At 50.4% G+C, this 27,632-nt stretch overlaps 1 protein-coding gene across 1 annotated transcript; it reads left to right on the top strand.

Annotated features, from left to right (window-relative positions):
• The first annotated feature begins 6,246 nt into the window (after window positions 1–6,246).
• Window positions 6,247–27,396, top strand: SMTNL1 (smoothelin like 1). Its single transcript, XM_075580633.1, has 4 exons — window positions 6,247–7,238; window positions 11,524–11,952; window positions 26,454–26,559; window positions 27,239–27,396. Exons 1-4 carry the CDS (start codon window positions 6,529–6,531, stop codon window positions 27,392–27,394), a joined length of 1,401 nt encoding a protein of 466 aa, XP_075436748.1. The 5' UTR covers window positions 6,247–6,528; the 3' UTR covers window positions 27,395–27,396.
• Window positions 27,397–27,632: the final 236 nt, after the last annotated feature.

A 27,632-nucleotide genomic window follows, 5' to 3' on the forward strand; every position in this document is an offset into this window, starting at 1 on the left:
GCTAATAAGAACACAGAGCAGTCTCTGCACAAGCAGCAGCTTCACTCTGCCAGACAGGGCAGCAAGCTTTATACAGCAAACTGCACACAGCCTGCAACCTTACAGTGCTTCTTACACAAAACCTAATGCCTTCTCTGTCTGAGCTCACCCTCTGCACAGCCCCATAGTGAGGAGCCACCATCTCACCTACCCCTGCGCACGTCCCCACGGCCAGCGCCATCAAGGGCCACGCTACCGGACACCCGCCAGGACACGGGTCAGAGCCACCGGACACCTGTGAGTACAGCTACCCCAACGCTGAACGCTGCAGGACACCGCTCGGCATCATCTGAGACAGTCGCCCATCGCTGACACAGGTAAAAGACCGCACACCACACGCACTGGCTAAAGGCCTACACACACCTACAGTATGGCAGAACTCAGAGCCTCACCAAACATCACGCAGGAGAGCGATCACTCAGACACAGAGACCGCCGCGCAACTGCAACAGGCGCAGGCAGGCGCAAGGCCCAAACGGACAGTCACACTGACACAAAAGGGCCGCGAAAAATATGAGACTGACATTGAAGCGCACCGCGCTAAATTAGAGTTGGCCTGGAACACTACTCACTTGGAATACGCAATGTTACTAGCGTTGGCAACTATGCGCAACAGCTCGAGCAGGCAATAACGCAATTAAGGACCGATTACTAGCGTTATCAAGAACTGTCAGAAGCGTACATTACTTACCTGACCAGGGCCAACACCAGCGAAAGCCTGCAAGAAAGAGATTTACAAAATGACATTGACCTTACACGTGACAGCCGCGTGCGGACCGCTATCACAGACGCGCAAAGCGTGAGAAAAGAGCTCCTCCTGGAGACCGCGTCGCAGCGCTCCAGCACATCCAGGCATTCATCAAGGTCAGCAAAATCAGCGCAATCCAACATGTCCAGCGCAAGCGCAAACGCTACCAAGGCGCGAGCCACTGCAGAGGCCGCACGTGCCAGGGCCGAATATAGTCGCAGAGAAGCAGCCATAAGAGCAGGAAGAGCGCGCATGCAAGAGGAGGAAAAGACAGCCGCCGCTAACGCCGCTGCCGCTACCGCCACTGCCGCAGCGACTGCGTGTAGGAAAGCCGAATTCGATGCAGAACTAGAGGCACTTAATCAAGAGAAGGAAGCCGCCGCCGCCGCTATAGCCCAAGCTGAAGTCCTAGAAGCAGCCGCGAGACAGGACGGCGGGGAGCAACCGTACAGACGGATAGCCTCAGAGGATCCAGCCCAACGCACTGAAGACTACGTAAGGAGCCTCTTCAGCGTAAACACCAGCGCACCATCTCAACACGGATGGAGCGACTCCACAGACACCGAAGACTTGCTAGGTCCACGAGGAGAAGACGCTGCTCCCTCTATGGTACATGCTGCCTGGGATAGCCACAGCCGCAACAGTGATCCACACGCCAGCGCGCACATGGATGCACTACAACAGGCTCGCCATCCAGGTGCACCCACATGGGAGAACACAGCCCCTCACACTAGCCAGCAGTCATCACGCGTCCACGCCAAGGAAGAGGCGACAAACCCTCCCAGCAACTATCTCAGAACGGGACAAACACGCCGAGGCCTCAAGCCTGACAGACATAGTCAAGTACATGATCCGGCGTGACCTGGTGCAAGCAGGACTCACCAGCTTCGACGACCGCCCTGAGAACTACCGGACGTGGAAGTTCACGTTGAAAGACGCAATCAACAGCTTGGACTTCTCAGCAAGGGAAGAGCTCAACCTGCTATTCAAGTTCCTGGGGAACGAATCCAGGGAGCACGCGAAGAGACTTCGGGCGGCCAACGCGCACCAACCCCAAGTAGGTCTTCACCTAGTGTGGGAAAGGCTAGAAGAGTCCTACGGCAGCCCCGAAGCAGTCGAGGATTCGCTCTTCAAAAGAGTCGACAGCTTCCCCAAGATCACAACTAAAGACTACTCGTAGTTATGAGAGCTCGGGGACCTGCTGCAAGAACTGGAGTTCGCAAGGAAAGACCATTCCTTAATAGGTCTCAACGTCCTAGATTCAGCTCGTGGAGTGAGACCCATCCTGGAGAAGCTACCCTTCAACCTCCAAGAAAAATGGATTTCACAAGGCTCCAAATACAAAAGGGAGAAACAAGTCGTCTACCCCCCATTCTCAGTTTTCTTGAGTTTCATTCGCGAAGCAGCCAGGACAAGGAACGACCCCAGTTTCATCTTAGGTGCGCAAACCACATATAGTGCAAGCAGCCTGAGGAACGAGAGACCAGCGATGAGATATGGTAACACCCAAACACCCATCTCGGCCCGCAGGACGGACGTGCCTCCCACGACCCAAACTACTCCCGATCAGTCGGTCGCCGGAGGCAAGGAACCAAGGGACCCAAACAGGGAATGTCCCATACACAAGAAGCCACATCCACTCAACAAGTGCTTTGGATTCAGGATGAAGTCCCTAGAGGAACGCAAGAGGTTACTTGGAGAATTCAGAGTTTGCTTCAGGTGCTGCGGTTCCACGACTCACCTAGCCAGGGACTGTAAAAAAGAGATCAAATGCACAGTGTGCGAAAGTGACAAGCACGTGACATCGTTACACCCAGAGGCGCTGACACTCCACCAACTCAAGAACCCATCCTCCGTAGCGGAGCATGGCGGGGAGAAAGAAGGAGAGTCAACATCCGTCACATCTCAGCGCACTGAGGTTTGCGGAAAAGAAGGTGACAAAATATCCTGCTCCAAAATATGCCTTGTCGCAGTGCACCCCCAGGGACAACCTGAGAAAACTATTCAGATGTATGCAATCCTCGACGACCAAAGTAACAGATCATTGGCGAAGACGGAGTTCTTCAACCTATTCAACTTACAGGACAATGCCTCACCCTACACCCTCAGAACCTGTGCAGGGTCAACTGAGTCAACAGGGAGAAGAGCAAGCGGTTACGTCATACGTTCGGTGGATAACAGAGTGAAGATAGCTCTCCCCACACTCATCGAGTGCAACCACATGGCCACAAACAGGGACGAGATTCCCACACCGGACATGGCACGCCATCACCCGCACCTCAGAGGAATAACCAACTACATCCTGCCAGTAGAACAAGGCGCCAAGATCTTGCTGCTGCTCGGTAGGGACATCCTGAGGGTACATAAAGTCCGTAAACAGCTTAACGGACCCCACAACGCGCCATACGCCCAAAGACTTGACCTAGGATGGGTGATAGTGGGTAACGCGTGCACCGACAAAGAGCACGGACGAGACTATGTTGACGCCCGCAGAACGGTGGTAACAGAATATGGACACACATCCCTCTCTGAACCATGTCTTGGCCATCTCTAAGTGACCGAAGGGCCAAGTGAAAAGAAAAGACAAGGTCATAGCTCTGAGGTCAACAAAAACATCCTTGCATCGGGGGGGTTGTGACAATGGCCTAGGATGCTTAGCGGCTCAGATAACCAAGGATGACGAGTCGACTCCACTGAAGGAAGAGAGTAATCTCCCAAAGGTGACCGACAAAGGGGTCATCCAAAAGACAATAAACAATCGGACGATCCTCTCGCGAGCAATGGCACGGCTAGGACGTACAGTTGTTCCTCTCCACAGAGTATCCAGCGATAAAGCAGCCAGCTGTCATGCCTGGCATAACCACAAAAGACTGCGCCCTACAGGTGAAGCCACAGTGTCAAAAGGACTATTCGTTCACACACTTAAGGGGAGACAGTTGCAGAGACATTTCCCAAAAGGATTTACAAGGACAAAAGAGACTGTTCTTCGTCATGTGCAGGAAGAGAACAACCCCCTGAGGGCAGTCAACAAAGAGACACAAAAGCGTTTCACCAAATTACGTAGAGATGTTCTCTGGCAAGAGAAATGCACCAATGGCTTCTTTACTGGACTAGATTCGACAACCAGTCTTCCAGGAGTGTTGTTCCGCTTCCGCAAGGAGCCAAAAGCCATCTCCTTCTGCCAAACGCCAGGTGACAGAGCGACACGCTACCACGACTGGCATACCTACAAGGGGATGCATTCTGTGGGTAAAACTACAGAGACAAAAAGACTGTTCCCTCACAAGGCTAAAAGGAAACAGCGCCAGAGACTTTTACACAAAGACATTGTGGTGCAACCAGCAAACCTGGAGCTGTGCATCCACCCTGCATCCTTTGCCAAAGAACCTTGACCAAGGGACCTTGATACCAGTGATACTGGCCGGTGTCACATCGCTATGTGGACATGGACTCTGGCATCGTTTGAGAATGTGATGTTATCTTTGTTATGCGTTGCACATATGTTTCACATAGTCTGTTATATAGTGGTATCTACAGATACCAGACGGGGAGTGTCATGGAACAAGAACTACATTTCTGACTCAACCCCTCTCTCCTTTACAGCTTCTGCCTGTCAGATCTCATTCCCAGCTGCATGGAGTTTGCACACACACATACTGTGCCTGTGTAACTTGCAACAATGTTGCATTCCTTGCCTCCGAGCATGGAATCAGTGAGCTGCTACTGCAGTTTCTGAGATCCTTACCAGAATGGGCTAGTCTGCCCCCCTCCTGTTTGTTCAGACATAGTCTGCCCCTAGACTATTCCCTTTACCCACACTGCCCCTCACTTCCTTTTCCACCCTGGAGACAGTGAGTACAGGACCCTTCTCTGTTCATCCCCCATGGTGAGGCAATCTCTTTTTACCGGTTTCTAACTAATAATCACTAATTTCCCAATAAAGTGGAGGAAATATTACAGGGCTTGGAGTGATTTAAAAGGGAGCTGAGTTAATGCTATCGGGAGCCATTCACACATCACACGTGACCCTGGCTTCAGAAAAGTCACGGCCAGCAGGCAGGGGACAGCTCTGACAGGGACACTGAGATGTGACAGCCAGGGCCAGCAGGCAGGGACAGCTCTCACAGGGGCACTGAGGTGTGTGTGACAGTCACGGCCAGCAGGCAGGGGACAGCTCTGACAGGGACACTGAGGTGTGTGACAGTCAGGGCCAGCAGGCAGGGGACAGCTCTCACAGGGGCACTGAGGTGTGTGTGACAGTCACGGCCAGCAGGCAGGGACAGCTCTGACAGGGACACCGAGGTGTGTGTGACAGTCACGGCCAGCAGGCAGGGGACAGCTCTGACAGGGACACTGAGGTGTGTGACAGTCAGGGCCAGCAGGCAGGGGACAGCTCTCACAGGGGCACTGAGGTGTGTGTGACAGTCACGGCCAGCAGGCAGGGACAGCTCTGACAGGGACACCGAGGTGTGTGTGACAGTCACGGCCAGCAGGCAGGTGGGACTGAGAAGTGACAATTGACATAACACAAGTCTGTTTTTAGCTGCAAGAGGAGCTTTCCAGGGACAGAGAAACTGGATCAATGTGACAGCTGCCTGGGAGGTGACATGGGGGTGGTGTGGGGGGGAGGTGACATGGGGGTGGGGGGGAGGGGGGAGGTGACATGGGGGTGGTGGGGGGGGGAGGTGACATGGGAGTGGTGGGGGAGGGGGAGGTGACATGGGGGTGGTGTAGGGGGGAGATGACATGGGGGTGGTGGGGGGAAGAGGGAGGTGACATGGGGGTAGTGGGAGGGGAAGGGGTAGGTGACATGGGCGTGGTGGGGGGAAGGGGGAGGTGACATGGGGATGGTGGGGGGGGAAGGAGGAGGTGACATGGGGGTGGTGGGGGGAGGTGACATGGGGTGGTGGGGGTGAAGGGGGGTAGGTGACATTGGGGTGGTGGGGGAGGTGACATGGGGTGGGGGGAGGGGGGAGGTGACATGAAGGTGGGGGGGGAGGGGGGAGGTGACATGGTGTTGGTAGGGGGGGGAGGTGACATGGGGTGGGGGGGGAGGGGGAGGTGACATGGGGGTGGTGGGAGGGGAAGGGGTAGGTGACATGGGGGTGGTGGGGGGAAGGGGGAGGTGACATGGGGGTGGTGGGGGGAAGGAGGAGGTGACATGGGGGTGGGGGGGAGGGGGGAGGTGACATGGGGGTGAAGGATGACAGATAATAACACCAACTAATCCTAAGTAAAAATAGGCACCGTCCTGTTCAAAGATAAGAGAGAGAGAAGGAGAGAGAGAGAGAGAGAGAGAGAGAAGGAGAGAGAGAGAGAGAGAAGGAGAGAGAGAGAGAGAGAGGAGAGAGAGAGAGAGAGAGAGAAGGAGAGAGAGAGAGAGAGAGAGAGAGAGAGAGAGAGAGAGAGAGGAGAGAGAGAGAGAGAGAGAGAGAGAGAGAGAGAGAAGGAGAGAGAGAGAAGAGAGAGAGAGAGAGAGAGAGAGAGAGAGAGACAGAGACAGAGAGAAACAGAGAGAGGGGAAGGAGAGAGAGAGGGAGAGGGAGAGAGAGGGGGAGAGAAGGAGAGAGAGAGAAGGAGAGAGAGAGGGAGAGAGAAGGAGAGAGAGAGAGAGAGAGAGAAGTAGAGAGAGAGAGAAGGAGAGAGAGAGAGGGAGAGAGAAGGAGAGAGAGAGAGAGAGGGGGGGGAGAGAGAGGGTAAGAGGGTTAGAAGTGACACTTGAGACAGCCCCAGCACTCACATATGGAGATGGATGATGAGCAGTCTCATCTCTCAACAAGAGACACTGAGAGATACCGCCAGCCCAATGAGACTGAGGGGGACAGGTCAATGGAAGAGACAGTTGGGATGAAGGAAGAGACTCCAGGTGCTGAGGAAGAGACATCTGATTTAGAAAGAGAGACAAATGTGGCATTAAACACATCCAAGAAGGGGAAACCAGCAGCTAGAGACACCGCTAATGTATATAAAGAGACACTAGAGACAGCTGCAGAGGAGAAGGAGACAGTGAAAACAGAAGAAGAGACATCCTCACACGAGAAAGAGACACCTGAGGTGGAACCAGAGACAATTCAGATAAAAAAAGAGATAGTTGAGACAGAGAGAGAGAGCGCTGGCAAGGATGAAGAAAATGAGAGTAGAGAAGACACATCTCAAGCTGAAGCAGAAGAGACAGCAGAGGATGGACAAGAGAGCTCTCCCAGTGAAGAGACAGCAGAGGATGGACGAGAGAGCTCTCCCAGTGAAGAGACAGCAGAGGATGGACGAGAGAGCTCTCCCAGTGAAAAGACAGCAGAGGATGGACGAGGGAGCTCTCCCAGTGAAGAGACAGCAGAGGATGGACGAGAGAGCTCTCCCAGTGAAGAGACAGCAGAGGATGGACGAGGGAGCTCTCCCAGTGAAGAGACAGCAGAGGATGGACGAGAGAGCTCTCAAAGTGAAGAGACAGCCAGGTAACTAACGTCCCCGGGTCCAAACACACAGGAAATATTACAAAATCTGACTTCAATAAGAGACCTCCTACTGACTGAGTGAGACTGCCCTCGCAATTAGTGAGACTGCCATCCCAATTAGTGAGACTGCCCTCCCAATTAGTGAGACTGCCCTCGCAATTAGTGAGACTGCCATCCCAATTAGTGAGACTGCCCTCCCAATTAGTGAGACTGCCCTCCCAATTAGTGAGACTGCCCTCGCAATTAGTGAGACTGCCCTCCCAATTAGTGAGACTGCTCTCCCAATTAGTGAGACTGCTCTCCCAATTAGTGAGACTGCCCTCCCAATTAGTGAGACTGCCCTCCCAATTAGTGAGACTGCCCTCCCAATTAGTGAGATTGCCCTCCCAATTAGTGAGACTGCTCTCCCAATTAGTGAGACTGCCCTCCCAATTAGTGAGACTGCCCTCCCAATTAGTGAGACTGCCCTCCCAATTAACGAGACTGCCCTCCCAATTAGCGAGAGTGCTCTCCCAATTAGCGAGAGTGCTCTCCCAATTAGCGAGACTGCCCTCACAATTAGCGAGACTGCCCTCACAATTAGCGAGACTGCCCTCCCAATTAGTGAGACTGCCCTCCCAATTAGTGAGACTGCCCTCCCAATTAGTGAGACTGCCCTCCCAATTAGTGAGACTGTCCTCCCAATTAGTGAGACTGTCCTCCCAATTAGTGAGACTGCCCTCCCAATTAGTGAGACTGCCCTCCAATTAGCGAGACTGCCCTCCCAATTAGCGAGACTGCCCTCACAATTAGCGAGACTGCTCTCCCAATTAGTGAGACTGCCCTCCCAATTAGTGAGACTGCCCTCCCAATTAGTGAGACTGCCCTCCCAATTAGTGAGACTGCCCCTCCCAATTAGTGAGACTGCCCTCCCAATTAGTGAGACTGCCCTCCAATTAGTGAGACTGCCCCTCCCCAATTAGTGAGACTGCCCTCCCAATTAGTGAGACTGCCCTCCCAATTAGTGAGACTGCTCTCCCAATTAGTGAGACTGCCTTCACAATTAGCGAGACTGCTCTCCCAATTAGTGAGGACTGTCCTCCCAATTAGTGAGACTGCCCTCCCAATTAGTGAGACTGTCCTCCCAATTATTGAGACTGCCCTCCCAATTAGCGAGACTGCCCTCACAATTAGTGAGACTGCCCTCACAATTAGTGAGACTGCTCTCCCAATTAGTGAGACTGTGCTCCCAATTAGTGAGACTGCTCTCCTAATTAGTGAGACTGCCCTCCCAATTAGTGAGACTGCCCTCCCAATTAGTGAGACTGTCCTCCCAATTAGTGAGACTGCCCTTCCAATTAGTGAGACTGTCCTCCCAATTAGTGAGACTGCCCTCCCAATTAGCGAGACTGCCCTCCCAATTAGCGAGACTGCCCTCCCAATTAGCGAGACTGCCCTCACAATTAGTGAGACTGCTCTCCCAATTAGCGAGACTGCCCTCCCAATTAGCGAGACTGCCCTCACAATTAGTGAGACTGCTCTCCCAATTAGTGAGAATGCTCTCCCAATTAGTGAGACTGCTCTCCCAATTAGTGAGACTGCTCTCCCAATTAGTGAGACTGCTCTCCCAATTAGTGAAACTGCTCTCCCAATTAGTGGGACTGTTCTCCTAATTAGTGAGACTGCCCTCCCAATTAGTGAGACTGCCCTCCCAATTAGTGAGACTGCTCTCCTAATTAATGAGACTGCCCTCCCAATTAGCGAGACTGCTCTCCTAATTAGTGAGACTGCCCTCCCAATTAGTGAGACTGCCCTCCCAATTAGTGAGACTGTCCACCCAATTAATGAGACTGCCCTCCCAATTAGTGAGACTGTCCTCCCAATTAGTGAGACTGCCCTCCCAATTAGTGAGACTGCCCTCCCAATTAATGAGACTGTCCTCCCAATTAGTGAGACTGCCCTCCCAATTAGCGAGACTGCCCTCCCAATTAGCGAGACTGCCCTCCCAATTAGCGAGACTGCCCTCCCAATTAGTGAGACTGCCCTCACAATTAGTGAGACTGCTCTCCCAATTAGCGAGACTGCCCTCCCAATTAGTGAGACTGCCCTCACAATTAGTGAGACTGCTCTCCCAATTAGCGAGACTGCTCTCCCAATTAGTGAGACTGCCCTCCCAATTAGTGAGACTGCTCTCCTAATTAGTGAGACTGCTCTCCCAATTAGTGAGACTGCCCTCCCAATTAGTGAGACTGCTCTCCCAATTAGTGAGACTGCCCTCCCAATTAGTGAGACTGCTCTCCTAATTAGTGAGACTGCTCTCCCAATTAGTGAGACTGCCCTCCCAATTAGTGAGACTGCTCTCCCAATTAGTGAGACTGCCCTCACACTGCCCTCGCAATTAGCGAGACTGCCCTCCCTATTAGTGAGACTGCTCTCCCAATTAGTGAGACTGCCCTCCCAATTAGTGAGACTGCCCTCACACTGCCCTCGCAATTAGCGAGACTGCCCTCCCTATTAGTGAGACTGCTCTCCCAATTAGTGAGACTGCCCTCCCAATTAGTGAGACTGCCCTCACACTGCCCTCGCAATTAGCGAGACTGCCCTCCCTATTAGTGAGACTGCTCTCCCAATTAGTGAGACTGCTCTCCTATTTAGTGAGACTGCCCTCCCAATTAGTGAGACTGCCCTCCCAATTAGTGAGACTGCCCTCCCAATTAGTGAGACTGCCCTCCCAATTAGTGAGACTGCTCTCCCAATTAGTGAGACTGCTCTCCCAATTAGTGGGACTGTTCTCCTAATTAGTGAGACTGCCCTCCCAATTAGTGAGACTGCCCTCCCAATTAGTGAGACTGCCCTCCCAATTAGTGAGACTGCCCTCCCAATTAGTGAGACTGCCCTCCCAATTAGTGAGACTGCCCTCCCAATTAGTGAGACTGCTCTCCTAATTAGTGAGACTGCTCTCCCAATTAGTGAGACTTCCCTCCCAATTAGTGAGACTGTCCTCCCAATTAGTGAGACTGCTCTCCCAATTAGTGAGACTGCTCTCCTAATTAGTGAGACTGCCCTCCCAATTAGTGAGACTGCCCTCCCAATTAGTGAGACTGCCCTCCCAATTAGTGAGACTGCCCTCCCAATTAGTGAGACTGCCCTCCCAATTAGTGAGACTGCTCTCCCAATTAGTGAGACTGCTCTCCCAATTAGTGAGACTGCCCTCCCAATTAGTGAGACTGCTCTCCCAATTAGTGAGACTGCTCTCCCAATTAGTGAGACTGCTCTCCCAATTAGTGAGACTGCTCTCACAATTAGTGAGTCTGCTCTCCCAATTAGTGAGACTGCCCTCCCAATTAGTGAGACTGCCCTCCCAATTAGTGAGACTGCCCTCCCAATTAGTGAGACTGCCCTCCCAATTAGTGAGACTGCCCTCCCAATTAGTGAGACTGCCCTCCCAATTAGTGAGACTGCCCTCCCAATTAGCGAGACTGCCCTCACAATTAGTGAGACTGCCCTCCCAATTAGTGAGACTGCCCTCCCAATTAGTGAGACTGCTCTCCCAATTAGTGAGTCTGCTCTCCAAATTAGTGAGACTGCCCTCCCAATTAGTGAGACTGCCCTCCCAATTAGTGAGACTGTCCTCCCAATTAGTGAGACTGCTCTCACAATTAGCGAGACTGCCCTCACAATTAGTGAGACTGCCCTCCCAATTAGTTAGACTGTCCTCCCAATTAGTGAGACTGCCCTCCCAATTAGTTAGACTGTCCTCCCAATTAGTGAGACTGTCCTCCCAATTAGTGAGACTGCTCTCCTAATTAATGAGACTGCCCTCCAAATTAGTGAGACTGTCCTCCCAATTAGTTAGACTGTCCTCTCAATTAGTGAGACTGCCCTCCCAATTAGTGAGACTGCCCTCCCAATTAGCGAGACTGCCCTCACAATTAGCGAGACTGTCCTCCCAATTAGTGAGACTGCCCTCCCAATTAGTGAGACTGCCCTCCCAATTAGCGAGACTGCCCTCCCAATTAGTGAGACTGCTCTCCCAATTAGCGAGACTGCCCTCCCAATTAGTGAGACTGTCCTCCCAATTAGTGAGACTGCCCTCCCAATTAGTGAGACTGCCCTCCCAATTAGCGAGACTGCCCTCCCAATTAGTGAGACTGCTCTCCCAATTAGCGAGACTGCCCTCCCAATTAGTGAGACTGCCCTCCCAATTAGTGAGACTGCCCTCCCAATTAGTGAGACTGCTCTCCCAATTAGCAGTTTGAATACAGACAGCGAGAGAGGTGACACATTCTTCCATTTCATGTGACAGCTCAGTAATAAAACACGAGACCGCCCCTCCTCCGGATAAAGAGACCGCCCCTCCTCCGGATAAAGAGACCGCCCCTCCTCCGGATACAGAGACCGCCCCTCCTCCGGATAAAGAGACCGCCCCTCTTCCGGATAAAGAGACCGCCCCTCCTCCGGATAAAGAGACCGCCCCTCCTCCGGATAAAGAGACCGCCCCTCCTCCGGATAAAGAGACCGCCCCTCCTCCGGATAAAGAGACCGCCCCTCCTCCGGATAAAGAGACCGCCCCTCCTCCGGATAAAGAGACCGCCCCTCCTCTGGATAAAGAGACCGCCCCTCCTCCGGATAAAGAGACCCCCCATGAGAAAGAACGTAGACTGCTTCAGTCCAGAACTGTCCCGAGATCACATGGTGGGACGTCACGAAGAGACATCACAGATAAATTTGGGGGGTGAGAGACATCCCTGTGAGATGTGAGAGACATCCCTGTGAGATGTGAGAGACATCCCTGTGAGATACGAGAGACATCCCTGTGAGATACGAGAGACATCCCTGTAAGATGTGAGAGACATCCCTGTGAGATACGAGAGACATCCCTGTGAGATGTGAGAGACATCCCTGTGAGATGTGAGAGACATCCCTGTGAGATGTGAGAGACATCCCTGTGAGGTGTGAGAGACATCCCTGTGAGATGTGAGAGACATCCCTGTGAGATGTGAGAGACATCCCTGTGAGATGTGAGAGACATCCCTGTGAGATGTGAGAGACATCCCTGTGAGATACGAGAGACATCCCTGTGAGATACGAGAGACATCCCTGTGAGATGTGAGAGACATCCCTGTGAGATACGAGAGACATCCCTGTGAGATACGAGAGACATCCCTGTGAGATGTGAGAGACATCCCTGTGAGATGTGAGAGACATCCCTGTGAGATGTGAGAGACATCCCTGTGAGGTGTGAGAGACATCCCTGTGAGATACGAGAGACATCCCTGTGAGGTGTGAGAGACATCCCTGTGAGGTGTGAGAGACATCCCTGTGAGATACGAGAGACATCCCTGTGAGATGTGAGAGACATCCCTGTGAGATACGAGAGACATCCCTGTGAGATACGAGAGACATCCCTGTGAGATGTGAGAGACATCCCTGTGAGATGTGAGAGACATCCCTGTGAGGTGTGAGAGACATCCCTGTGAGATGTGAGAGACATCCCTGTGAGATGTGAGAGACATCCCTGTGAGGTGTGAGAGACATCCCTGTGAGATGTGAGAGACATCCCTGTGAGATGTGAGAGACATCCCTGTGAGATGTGGGAGACATCCCTGTGAGATAGGAGAGACATCCCTGTGAGATGTGAGAGACATCCCTGTGAGATACGAGAGACATCCCTGTGAGATACGAGAGACATCCCTGTGAGATGTGAGAGACATCCCTGTGAGATGTGAGAGACATCCCTGTGAGATACTAGAGACATCCCTGTGAGATGTGAGAGACATCCCTGTGAGATACTAGAGACGTCCCTGTGAGATGTGAGAGACATCCCTGTGAGATACTAGAGACATCCCTGTGAGATGTGAGAGACATCCCTGTGAGATGTGAGAGACATCCCTGTGAGATACGAGAGACATCCCTGTGAGATGTGAGAGACATCCCTGTGAGATGTGAGAGACATCCCTGTGAGATGTGAGAGACATCCCTGTGAGGTGTGAGAGACATCCATGTGAGATACGAGAGACATCCCTGTGAGATACGAGAGACATCCCTGTAAGATGTGAGAGACATCCCTGTGAGATAGGAGAGACATCCCTGTGAGATGTGAGAGACATCCCTGTGAGATGTGAGAGACATCCCTGTGAGATGTTAGAGACATCCCAGTGAGATAGGAGAGACATCCCTGTGAGATACGAGAGACATCCCTGTGAGATACTAGAGACATCCCTGTGAGATGTGAGAGACATCCCTGTGAGATGTGAGAGACATCCCTGTGAGATACTAGAGACATCCCTGTGAGATGTGAGAGACATCCCTGTGAGATACTAGAGACATCCCTGTGAGATGTGAGAGACATCCCTGTGAGATGTGAGAGACATCCCTGTGAGATACGAGAGACATCCCTGTGAGATGTGAGAGACATCCCTGTGAGGTGTGAGAGACATCCCTGTGAGATACGAGAGACATCCCTGTGAGATACGAGAGACATCCCTGTAAGATGTGAGAGACATCCCTGTGAGATAGGAGAGACATCCCTGTGAGATACGAGAGACATCCCTGTGAGATGTTAGAGACATCCCTGTGAGATACGAGAGACATCCCTGTAAGATGTGAGAGACATCCCTGTGAGATGTGAGAGACATCCCTGTGAGATACTAGAGACATCCCTGTTAGATGTTAGAGACATCCCTGTGAGATGTGAGAGACATCCCTGTGAGATACGAGAGACATCCCTGTGAGATACGAGAGACATCCCTGTGAGATACGAGAGACATCCCTGTGAGATGTGAGAGACATCCCTGTGAGATAGGAGAGACATCCCTGTGAGATGTGAGAGACATCCCTGTGAGATAGGAGAGACATCCCTGTGAGATGTGAGAGACATCCCTGTGAGATAGGAGAGACATCCCTGTAAGATGTGAGAGACATCCCTGTGAGATAGGAGAGACATCCCTGTGAGATGTGAGAGACATCCCTGTGAGATAGGAGAGACATCCCTGTGAGATGTGAGAGACATCCCTGTGAGATGTGAGAGACATCCCTGTGAGATGTGAGAGACATCCCTGTGAGATACTAGAGACATCCCTGTGAGATGTGAGAGACATCCCTGTGAGATGTGAGAGACATCCCTGTGAGATACTAGAGACATCCCTGTGAGATGTGAGAGACATCCCTGTGAGATACTAGAGACATCCCTGTGAGATGTGAGAGACATCCCTGTGAGATGTGAGAGACATCCCTGTGAGATGTGAGAGACATCCCTGTGAGATACTAGAGACATCCCTGTGAGATGTGAGAGACATCCCTGTGAGATACTAGAGACATCCCTGTGAGGTGTGAGAGACATCCCTGTGAGATGTGAGAGACATCCCTGTGAGATACGAGAGACATCCCTGTGAGATACGAGAGACATCCCTGTGAGATACGAGAGACATCCCTGTGAGATGTGAGAGACATCCCTGTGAGATGTGAGACATCCCTGTGAGGTGTGAGAGACATCCCTGTGAGATGTGAGACATCCCTGTGAGGTGTGAGAGACATCCCTGTGAGATGTGAGAGACATCCCTGTGAGATGTGAGACATCCCTGTGAGGTGTGAGAGAAATCCCTGTGAGATGTGAGACATCCCTGTGAGGTGTGAGAGACATCCCTGTGGGATGTGAGAGACATCCCTGTGAGATGTGAGACATCCCTGTGAGGTGTGAGAGACATCCCTGTGAGGTGTGAGAGACATCCCTGTGAGATGTGAGAGACATCCCTGTGAGATGTGAGAGACATCCCTGTGAGGTGTGAGACATCCCTGTGAGGTGTGAGAGACATCCCTGTGAGATGTGAGACATCCCTGTGAGGTGTGAGAGACATCCCAGTGAGGTGTGAGAGACATCCCTGTGAGGTGTGAGAGACATCCCTGTGAGATACGAGAGACATCCCTGTGAGATACGAGAGACATCCCTGTGAGATGTGAGAGACATCCCTGTGAGATGTGAGACATCCCTGTGAGATGTGAGAGACATCCCTGTGAGATGTGAGAGACATCCCTGTGAGATGTGAGAGACATCCCTGTGAGATGTGAGACATCCCTGTGAGGTGTGAGAGACATCCCTGTGAGATGTGAGACATCCCTGTGAGGTGTGAGAGACATCCCTGTGAGATGTGAGAGACATCCCTGTGAGATGTGAGACATCCCTGTGAGGTGTGAGAGACATCCCTGTGAGATGTGAGACATCCCTGTGAGGTGTGAGAGACATCCCTGTGGGATGTGAGAGACATCCCTGTGAGATGTGAGACATCCCTGTGAGGTGTGAGAGACATCCCTGTGAGATGTGAGAGACATCCCTGTGAGATACGAGAGACATCCCTGTGAGATGTGAGAGACATCCCTGTGAGATACGAGAGACATCCCTGTGAGATACGAGAGACATCCCTGTGAGATACGAGAGACATCCCTGTAAGATGTGAGAGACATCCCTGTGAGATACGAGAGACATCCCTGTGAGATACGAGAGACATCCCTGTGAGATACGAGAGACATCCCTGTGAGATGTGAGAGACATCCCTGTGAGATGTGAGACATCCCTGTGAGGTGTGAGAGACATCCCTGTGAGATGTGAGACATCCCTGTGAGGTGTGAGAGACATCCCTGTGAGGTGTGAGAGACATCCCTGTGGGATGTGAGAGACATCCCTGTGAGATGTGAGACATCCCTGTGAGGTGTGAGAGACATCCCTGTGAGATGTGAGACATCCCTGTGAGGTGTGAGAGACATCCCTGTGAGATGTGAGAGACATCCCTGTGAGGTGTGAGACATCCCTGTGAGGTGTGAGAGACATCCCTGTGAGATGTGAGACATCCCTGTGAGGTGTGAGAGACATCCCAGTGAGGTGTGAGAGACATCCCTGTGAGGTGTGAGAGACATCCCTGTGAGATACGAGAGACATCCCTGTGAGATACGAGAGACATCCCTGTGAGATACGAGAGACATCCCTGTGAGATGTGAGAGACATCCCTGTGAGATGTGAGACATCCCTGTGAGATGTGAGAGACATCCCTGTGAGATGTGAGAGACATCCCTGTGAGGTGTGAGAGACATCCCTGTGAGATGTGAGAGACATCCCTGTGAGATGTGAGAGACATCCCTGTGAGATGTGAGAGACATCCCTGTGAGATGTGAGAGACATCCCTGTGAGATGTGAGACATCCCTGTGAGGTGTGAGAGACATCCCTGTGAGATGTGAGACATCCCTGTGAGGTGTGAGAGACATCCCTGTGAGATGTGAGAGACATCCCTGTGAGATGTGAGACATCCCTGTGAGGTGTGAGAGACATCCCTGTGAGATGTGAGACATCCCTGTGAGGTGTGAGAGACATCCCTGTGGGATGTGAGAGACATCCCTGTGAGATGTGAGACATCCCTGTGAGGTGTGAGAGACATCCCTGTGAGATGTGAGAGACATCCCTGTGAGATACGAGAGACATCCCTGTGAGATGTGAGAGACATCCCTGTGAGATACGAGAGACATCCCTGTGAGATACGAGAGACATCCCTGTAAGATGTGAGAGACATCCCTGTGAGATACGAGAGACATCCCTGTGAGATACGAGAGACATCCCTGTGAGATACGAGAGACATCCCTGTAAGATGTGAGAGACATCCCTGTGAGATGTGAGACATCCCTGTGAGGTGTGAGAGACATCCCTGTGAGATGTGAGACATCCCTGTGAGGTGTGAGAGACATCCCTGTGAGGTGTGAGAGACATCCCTGTGGGATGTGAGAGACATCCCTGTGAGATGTGAGACATCCCTGTGAGGTGTGAGAGACATCCCTGTGAGATGTGAGACATCCCTGTGAGGTGTGAGAGACATCCCTGTGAGATGTGAGAGACATCCCTGTGAGGTGTGAGACATCCCTGTGAGGTGTGAGAGACATCCCTGTGAGATGTGAGACATCCCTGTGAGGTGTGAGAGACATCCCAGTGAGGTGTGAGAGACATCCCTGTGAGGTGTGAGAGACATCCCTGTGAGATACGAGAGACATCCCTGTGAGATACGAGAGACATCCCTGTGAGATACGAGAGACATCCCTGTGAGATGTGAGAGACATCCCTGTGAGATGTGAGACATCCCTGTGAGATGTGAGAGACATCCCTGTGAGATGTGAGAGACATCCCTGTGAGGTGTGAGAGACATCCCTGTGAGATGTGAGAGACATCCCTGTGAGATGTGAGAGACATCCCTGTGAGATGTGAGAGACATCCCTGTGAGGTGTGAGAGACATCCCTGTGAGATATGAGACATCCCTGTGAGATAGGAGAGACATCCCTGTGAGATACTAGAGACATCCCTGTGAGATGTGAGAGACATCCCTGTGAGATACTAGAGACATCCCTGTGAGATGTGAGAGACATCCCTGTGAGATACTAGAGACATCCCTGTGAGATGTGAGAGACATCCCTGTGAAATACTAGAGACATCCCTGTGAGATGTGAGAGACATCCCTGTGAGATGTGAGAGACATCCCTGTGAGATGTGAGAGACATCCCTGTGAGATGTGAGAGACATCCCTGTGAGATACTAGAGACATCCCTGTGAGATGTGAGAGACATCCCTGTGAGATACGAGAGACATCCCTGTGAGATGTGAGAGACATCCCTGTGAGATGTGAGAGACATCCCTGTGAGATGTGAGAGACATCCCTGTGAGGTGTGAGAGACATCCCTGTGAGGTGTGAGAGACATCCCTGTGAGATGTGAGAGACATCCCTGTGAGATGTGAGAGACATCCCTGTGAGATGTGAGAGACATCCCTGTGAGATACTAGAGACATCCCTGTGAGATGTGAGAGACATCCCTGTGAGATACGAGAGACATCCCTGTAAGATGTGAGAGACATCCCTGTGAGATACTAGAGACATCCCTGTGAGATGTGAGAGACATCCCTGTGAGATACTAGAGACATCCCTGTGAGATGTGAGAGACATCCCTGTGAGATGTGAGAGACATCCCTGTGAGAGACATCCCTATGAGATGTGAGAGACATCCCTGTGAGATACGAGAGACATCCCTGTGAGATGTGAGAGACATCCCTGTGAGGTGTGAGAGACATCCCTGTGAGGTGTGAGACATCCCTGTGAGGTGTGAGAGACATCCCTGTGAGATGTGAGACATCCCTGTGAGGTGTGAGAGACATCCCTGTGAGGTGTGAGAGACATCCCTGTGAGATACGAGAGACATCCCTGTGAGATACGAGAGACATCCCTGTGAGATGTGAGACATCCCTGTGAGATAGGAGAGACATCCCTGTGAGGTGTGAGAGACATCCCTGTGAGATGTGAGACATCCCTGTGAGATGTGAGAGACATCCCTGTGAGATGTGAGAGACATCCCTGTGAGGTGTGAGAGACATCCCTGTGAGATGTGAGAGACATCCCTGTGAGATGTGAGAGACATCCCTGTGAGATGTGAGAGACATCCCTGTGAGGTGTGAGAGACATCCCTGTGAGATACGAGACATCCCTGTGAGATAGGAGAGACATCCCTGTGAGATACTAGAGACATCCCTGTGAGATGTGAGAGACATCCCTGTGAGATACTAGAGACATCCCTGTGAGATGTGAGAGACATCCCTGTGAGATACTAGAGACATCCCTGTGAGATGTGAGAGACATCCCTGTGAGATGTGAGAGACATCCCTGTGAGATACTAGAGACATCCCTGTGAGATGTGAGAGACATCCCTGTGAGATACGAGAGACATCCCTGTGAGATGTGAGAGACATCCCTGTGAGATGTGAGAGACATCCCTGTGAGGTGTGAGAGACATCCCTGTGAGATGTGAGAGACATCCCTGTGAGATACTAGAGACATCCCTGTGAGGTGTGAGAGACATCCCTGTGAGATGTGAGAGACATCCCTGTAAGATGTGAGAGACATCCCTGTGAGATACTAGAGACATCCCTGTGAGATGTGAGAGACATCCCTGTGAGATACTAGAGATATCCCTGTGAGATGTGAGAGACATCCCTGTGAGATGTGAGAGACATCCCTGTGAGAGACATCCCTATGAGATGTGAGAGACATCCCTGTGAGATACGAGAGACATCCCTGTGAGATGTGAGAGACATTCCTGTGAGATACTAGAGACATCCCTGTGAGATGTGAGAGACATCCCTGTGAGATGTGAGAGACATCCCTGTAAGATGTGAGAGACATCCCTGTAAGATGTGAGAGACATCCCTGTGAGATACTAGAGACATCACTGTGAGATGTGAGAGACATCCCTGTGAGATGTGAGAGACATCCCTGTAAGATGTGAGAGACATCCCTGTGAGATACTAGAGACATCCCTGTGAGATGTGAGAGACATCCCTGTGAGATACTAGAGACATCACTGTGAGATGTGAGAGACATCCCTGTGAGATGTGAGAGACATCCCTGTAAGATGTGAGAGACATCCCTGTGAGATACTAGAGACATCCCTGTGAGGTGTGAGAGACATCCCTGTGAGGTGTGAGAGACATCCCTGTGAGGTGTGAGAGACATCCCTGTGAGATGTGAGACATCCCAGTGAGGTGTGAGAGACATCCCTGTGAGATACTAGAGACATCCCTGTTAGATGTTAGAGACATCCCTGTGAGATGTGAGAGACATCCCTGTGAGATACTAGAGACATCCCTGTTAGATGTTAGAGACATCCCTGTGAGATACGAGAGACATCCCTGTGAGATACTAGAGACATCCCTGTGAGATGTGAGAGACATCCCTGTGAGATGTGAGAGACATCCCTGTGAGATACTAGAGACATCCCTGTGAGATGTGAGAGACATCCCTGTGAGATGTGAGAGACATCCCTGTGAGATACTAGAGACATCCCTGTGAGATGTGAGAGACATCCCTGTGAGATGTGAGAGACATCCCTGTGAGATGTGAGAGACATCCCTGTGAGGTGTGAGAGACATCCCTGTGAGATGTGAGACATCCCTGTGAGGTGTGAGAGACATCCCTGTGAGATGTGAGACATCCCAGTGAGGTGTGAGAGACATCCCTGTGAGATGTGAGACACATCCCTGTGAGATGTGAGACATCCCTGTGAGATACGAGAGACATCCCTGTGAGATGTGAGACATCCCTGTGAGGTGTGAGAGACATCCCTGTGAGATGTGAGAGACATCCCTGTGAGGTATGAGAGACATCCCTGTGAGATGTGAGAGACATCCCTGTGAGATGTGAGAGACATCCCTGTGAGATACGAGAGACATCCCTGTGAGATACGAGAGACATCCCTGTAAGATGTGAGAGACATCCCTGTGAGATACGAGAGACATCCCTGTGAGATACGAGAGACATCCCTGTGAGATACGAGAGACATCCCTGTGAGATGTGAGAGACATCCCTGTGAGATGTGAGACATCCCTGTGAGGTGTGAGAGACATCCCTGTGAGATGTGAGACATCCCTGTGAGGTGTGAGAGACATCCCTGTGAGGTGTGAGAGACATCCCTGTGAGATACGAGAGACATCCCTGTGAGATACGAGAGACATCCCTGTGAGAAGTGAGACATCCCTGTGAGGTGTGAGAGACATCCCTGTGAGGTGTGAGAGACATCCCTGTGAGATGTGAGACATCCCTGTGAGGTGTGAGAGACATCCCTGTGAGGTGTGAGAGACATCCCTGTGAGGTGTGAGAGACATCCCTGTGAGGTGTGAGAGACATCCCTGTGAGATGTGAGACATCCCTGTGAGGTGTGAGAGACATCCCAGTGAGGTGTGAGAGACATCCCTGTGAGATACGAGAGACATCCCTGTGAGGTGTGAGAGACATCCCTGTGAGGTGTGAGAGACATCCCTGTGAGGTGTGAGAGACATCCCTGTGAGGTGTGAGAGACATCCCTGTGAGGTGTGAGAGACATCCCTGTGAGGTGTGAGAGACATCCCTGTGAGATGTGAGAGACATCCCTGTGAGGTGTGAGAGACATCCCTATGAGATGTGAGAGACATCCCTGTGAGATGTGAGAGACATCCCTGTGAGATACTAGAGACATCCCTGTGAGATGTGAGTGACATCCCTGTGAGAGGTGAGAGACATCCCTGTGAGATACTAGAGACATCCCTGTTAGATGTTAGAGACATCCCTGTGAGATATGAGAGACATCCCTGTGAGATACGAGAGACATCCCTGTGAGGTGTGAGAGACATCCCTGTGAGATACTAGAGACATCCCTGTGAGGTGTGAGAGACATCCCTGTGGGATGTGAGAGACATCCCTGTGAGGTGTGAGAGACATCCCTGTGAGGTGTGAGAGACATCCCTGTGAGGTGTGAGAGACATCCCAGTGAGGTGTGAGAGACATCCCTGTGAGATAGGAGAGACATCCCTGTGAGATAGGAGAGACATCCCTGTGAGATAGGAGAGACATCCCTGTGAGATACTAGAGACATCCCTGTGAGATAGGAGAGACATCCCTGTGAGATACTAGAGACATCCCTGTTAGATGTTAGAGACATCCCTGTGAGATGTGAGAGACATCCCTGTGAGATACGAGAGACATCCCTGTGAGATGTGAGAGACATCCCTGTGAGATAGGAGAGACATCCCTGTGAGATGTGAGAGACATCCCTGTGAGGTGTGAGAGACATCCCTGTGAGATGTGAGAGACATCCCTGTGAGATGTGAGAGACATCCCTGTGAGATAGGAGAGACATCCCTGTGAGATGTGAGAGACATCCCTGTGAGATAGGAGAGACATCCCTGTGAGATGTGAGAGACATCCCTATGAGATGTGAGAGACATCCCTGTGAGATAGGAGAGACATCCCTGTGAGATGTGAGAGACATCCCTGTGAGATGTGAGAGACATCCCTGTGAGATACGAGAGACATCCCTGTGAGATGTGAGAGACATCCCTGTGAGGTGTGAGAGACATCCCTGTGAGATAGGAGAGACATCCCTGTGAGATAGGAGAGACATCCCTGTGAGATGTGAGAGACATCCCTGTGAGATAGGAGAGACATCCCTGTGAGATGTGAGAGACATCCCTGTGAGATGTGAGAGACATCCCTGTGAGATACGAGAGACATCCCTGTGAGATAGGAGAGACATCCCTGTGAGATGTGAGAGACATCCCTGTGAGATGTGAGAGACATCCCTGTGAGATAGGAGAGACATCCCTATGAGATGTGAGTAACATCCCTGTGAGATGTGAGAGACATCCCTGTGAGATACGAGAGACATCCCTGTGAGATAGGAGAGACATCCCTGTGAGATGTGAGAGACATCCCTATGAGATGTGAGTAACATCCCTGTGAGATGTGAGAGACATCCCTGTGAGATGTGAGAGACATCCCTGTGAGATAGGAGAGACATCCCTGTGAGATGTGAGAGACATCCCTGTGAGATGTGAGAGACATCCCTGTGAGATGTGAGAGACATCCCTATGAGATGTGAGAGACATCCCTGTGAGATACGAGAGACATCCCTGTGAGATAGGAGAGACATCCCTGTGAGATGTGAGAGACATCCCTGTGAGACTGGAGAGACATCCCTATGAGATGTGAGTAACAACCCTGTGAGATGTGAGAGACATCCCTGTGAGATAGGAGAGACATCCCTATGAGATGTGAGTAACATCCCTGTGAGGTGTGAGAGACATCCCTGTGAGATAGGAGAGACATCCCTATGAGATGTGAGTAACAACCCTGTGAGATGTGAGAGACATCCCTGTGAGATAGGAGAGACATCCCTATGAGATGTGAGTAACATCCCTGTGAGATAGGAGAGACATCCCTGTGAGATACGAGAGACATCCCTGTGAGATAGGAGAGACATCCCTGTGAGATAGGAGAGACATCCCTGTGAGATACGAGAGACATCCCTGTGAGATGTGAGTAACAACCCTGTGAGATGTGAGAGACATCCCTGTGAGATGTGAGAGACATCCCTGTGAGATAGGAGAGACATCCCTGTGAGATGTGAGAGACATCCCTGTGAGATGTGAGAGACATCCCTGTGAGATGGGAGAGACATCCCTGTGAGGTGTGAGAGACATCCCTGTGAGATACGAGAGACATCCCTGTGAGGTGTGAGAGACATCCCTGTGAGATAGGAGAGACATCCCTATGAGATGTGAGTAACATCCCTGTGAGATGTGAGAGACATCCCTGTGAGATACGAGAGACATCCCTGTGAGATAGGAGAGACATCCCTGTGAGATGTGAGAGACATCCCTATGAGATGTGAGTAACATCCCTGTGAGATGTGAGAGACATCCCTGTGAGATGTGAGAGACATCCCTGTGAGATGTGAGAGACATCCCTGTGAGATGTGAGACATCCCTGTGAGATGTGAGAGACATCCCTATGAGATGTGAGAGACATCCCTGTGAGATACGAGAGACATCCCTGTGAGATAGGAGAGACATCCCTGTGAGATGTGAGAGACATCCCTGTGAGATGTGAGAGACATCCCTGTGAGATAGGAGAGACATCCCTATGAGATGTGAGTAACAACCCTGTGAGATGTGAGAGACATCCCTGTGAGATAGGAGAGACATCCCTATGAGATGTGAGTAACATCCCTGTGAGGTGTGAGAGACATCCCTGTGAGATAGGAGAGACATCCCTATGAGATGTGAGTAACAACCCTGTGAGATGTGAGAGACATCCCTGTGAGATAGGAGAGACATCCCTATGAGATGTGAGTAACATCCCTGTGAGGTGTGAGAGACATCCCTGTGAGATAGGAGAGACATCCCTGTGAGAGGAAAAATGTAGAAGATAAATGGGCAGTCTTTAAAACATTGTTAGAAAAGCACACTTATCAGTGTATACCCTTGGGTAATAAGTATAAAAGAAATAAGTCAAAACCAATGTGGCTAAATAAACAGGTAGGGGAGGAAATGGACAAGAAGAGGAAGGCGTTTAGATTCTTTAGGTCAGAAGGGACAGAGACACCGTATCAGAATTATAACGAATGTAACAAAAATTGCAAAAGGGCAATTAAATTAGCAAAAATGGATAATGAAAAAAGGATTGCAATAGAAAGTATGGTCAACCCTAAAAAGTTCTTTAAGTACCTTAATAACAAAAAAATGAGAAAAGAAAATATAGGACCCTTTCAGTGTGAGATGGGTAGGCAGATTATTGGAGATAAGGAAAAAGCTGAGGCATTAAACAAATTCTTTGCCTCTGTGTTTACCAGGGAAGAATCAAGTTCAATAGTAGTGCCGCAGGAGGAAGCCACAACCTCCATATTAATGAACAATTGGTTATCTGAGGAAGAAGTTCATAGACGGCTTGAAAAAACTAAAGTAAATAAGGCACCTGTCCCTGATGGCATACATCCAAGAGTTCTCAAGGAGTTAAGTTCAATAATAGCCAAACCATTATATTTAATATTCAGGGACTCCATTTCCACAGGCTCAGTACCACAATATTGGCGTAAAGCAGATGTGGTGCCTATATTTAAAAAGGGAGCTAGATCACAACCGGGGAATTACAGACCTGTAAGCCTGACTTCAATAGTAGGGAAACTACTTGAAGGTTTAATACGGGATAATATTCAGGAATACCTAATGGAAAAAAAAATTATTAGTAATAGTCAGCATGGATTTATGAAGGATAGATCATGCCAAACTAACCTTATTTGTTTCTTTGAGGAGGTAAGTAGGAATTTAGACCAGGGTAATACAGTTTATGTGGTCTACTTAGATTTTGCAAAGGCTTTTGATACGGTTTCACACAAGAGGTTGGTGTACAATATAAAGAAAGTTGGACTCAGTAATAATATATGCACCTGGATTGAAAACTGGTTAAAGGACAGACAGCAGAGGGTTGTCATAAATGGAACTTTTTCAGGTTGGGCTAAAGTCGTGAGTGGAGTACCTAAGGGATCAGTACTGGGATCCCTGCTTTTTAACTTGTTTATTAATGACCTTGAGTTTGGCATCGAGAGCAAAGTCTCCATCTTTGCTGATGATACTAAATTGTGTAAGGTAATAGAATCAGAGCAGGATGTAATTTCTCTTCAGAAGGACTTGGAGAGACTGGAAACGTGGGCAGGTAAATGGCAGATGAGGTTTAATACAGATAAATGTAAGGTTATGCATTTGGGATGCAAGAATAAAAAGGCGAATTACACATTAAATGGGGATAAATTGGGGGAATCCTTGATGGAGAAGGATTTAGGAGTGCTTGTAGACTGCAGGCTTAGCAATAGTGCCCAAAGTCATGCAGTAGCTGCAAAGGCAAACAAGATCTTATCTTGCATTAAACGGGCAATGGATGGAAGGGAAGTAAACATAATTATGCCCCTTTACAAAGCATTAGTAAGACCACATCTTGAATATGGAGTACCATTTTGGGCACCAATCCTTAGAAAAGACATTCTGGAACTAGAGAGAGCGCAGAGAAGAGCCACCAAATTAATAAAGGGGATGGGCATTCTAACTTATGAGGAGAGGCTAGCTAAATTAGATTTATTTACATTAGAAAAGAGGCATCTAAGAGGGGATATGATAACTATATAGAAATATATTCGGGAACAATACAAGGAGCTTTCAAAAGAACTATTCATCCCACGGGCAGTACAAAGGACTCTGGGTCATCCCTTAAGGTTGGAGGAAAGGAAATGTCACCAGCAACAAAGGAAAGGGTTCTTTACAGTAAGGGCAGTTACAGTGTGGGATTCATTACCCATGGAGACTGTGATGGCAGATACAATAGATTTGTTCAAAAAAAGGTTGGACATCTCTTTAGAAAGTAAAGGTATACAGGGATATACCAAATAAGTATACATGGGAAGGATATTGATCCAGGGAGTAATCCGATTGCCAATTCTTGGAGTCAGGGAGGAATTTATTTTTCCCCTTATGAGGTATCATTGGGTGATGTGACACTGGGGTTTGTGTTTGCCTTCCTCTGGATCAATAAGTATAGATATAGGATAAAGTAGCGGTATCTGTCTTTCAACCTCATCTACTATGTAACTATGTCAGTATGTAACTATGTAACTATGTCAGTATGTAACTATGTAACTATGTCAGTATGTAACTATGTAACTATGTCAGTATGTAACTATGTAACTATGTCAGTATGTAACTATGTCAGTATGTAACTATGTCAGTATGTAACATCACTGTGAGATAGGAGATACATCTCTGTAAGATGTGAGACATCCCTGTGAGGTGTGAGACATACAGGACCGTGCAGTTAGAGGTGTAAAGAGATTGCTGCTAATGAAGGGTGTCTCTCAGGGCGGTCTCATCAGGCGTTCAAGTGCAGAGATCCACCAGCTGTGGAGCGAGTGCTGTGAAGAACATGTTATTAGAATGGTGCCGGGCAAAGACAAGAGATCGTCAGGTAAGAGAGACTGCTAGGGGAGAAGGAGAACCCAAGGAGTCATCCAGATGAAAGGTAGTCTGCCAGGGGAGAACGAGACTGCCAGAGGAGAGGTAGAGACTGCCAGGGGAGAGGTAGAGACTGCCAGGGGAGAATGAGACTGCCAGGGGAGAGGTAGAGACTGCCAGGGGAGAGGTAGAGACTGCCAGGGGAGAGGTAGAGACTGCCAGAGGAGAGGTAGAGACTGCCAGAGGAGAGGTAGAGACTGCCAGGGGAGAGGTAGAGACTGCCAGGGGAGAGGTAGAGACTGCCAGGGGAGAGGTAGAGACTGCCAGGGGAGAGGTAGAGACTGCCAGGGGAGAGGTAGAGACTGCCAGGGGAGAGGTAGAGACTGCCAGGTGAGAGGTAGAGACTGCCAAGGGAGAGGTAGAGACTGCCAGGGGAGAACGAGACTGCCAGGGGGAGGAGATAGTCCACCATCTGGGCAGAGAGACTGATATTTGAGAGAGAGACTACCAGGTGAGAGGGAGGCCAGCAGGGGAGAGGGAGATCACTGGGTGAAAGAGACAGACCACCAGGTGAGAAGGAGACTGCCAGGGGAGACAGACACCTTCAGACAAGAGAGAGACCACCAGGTAAGAGAGAGACCGCTGGGGGAGACTCCCTCTACCTCTCTCACCCCCTGAATGTTTCTTGGCAGGGTGTTGACATACAGAACTTCTCCAGCAGTTGGAGCAGCGGTCTCGCGTTCTGCGCCCTCATCATCGCATACTTCCCTGACGCATTTGACTTTGATTCTCTGGACCCAAAGAACAGAAGAGGGAACTTTCAGCTGGCATTCAGTACTGCGGAGTGAGGAGGGGAGAGGGGGAGGAAAGAAGAGACAGGGAGAGAAGAGGGGGAGAGGGGGAAGAGAAGAAGAGGAGAGAGGGAGGAAAAGAGAGTGGAGGGAGAGGAAAGGGGAGGAGTGTGAAAGAGAATGGGTAAGATTGTGAGAGAGAATGGGTAAGAGGGGGTGAAAGAATGGGGAAGAGGGCGGGAGAGGAGGGGGAGAGAGAATGGGTAAGAGGGGGAGAGAGAATTGGTAAGAGGGG

Source organism: Ascaphus truei, assembly GCF_040206685.1.
Source record: "Ascaphus truei isolate aAscTru1 chromosome 8 unlocalized genomic scaffold, aAscTru1.hap1 SUPER_8_unloc_1, whole genome shotgun sequence".
NCBI classification, from domain to species: domain Eukaryota; kingdom Metazoa; phylum Chordata; class Amphibia; order Anura; family Ascaphidae; genus Ascaphus; species Ascaphus truei.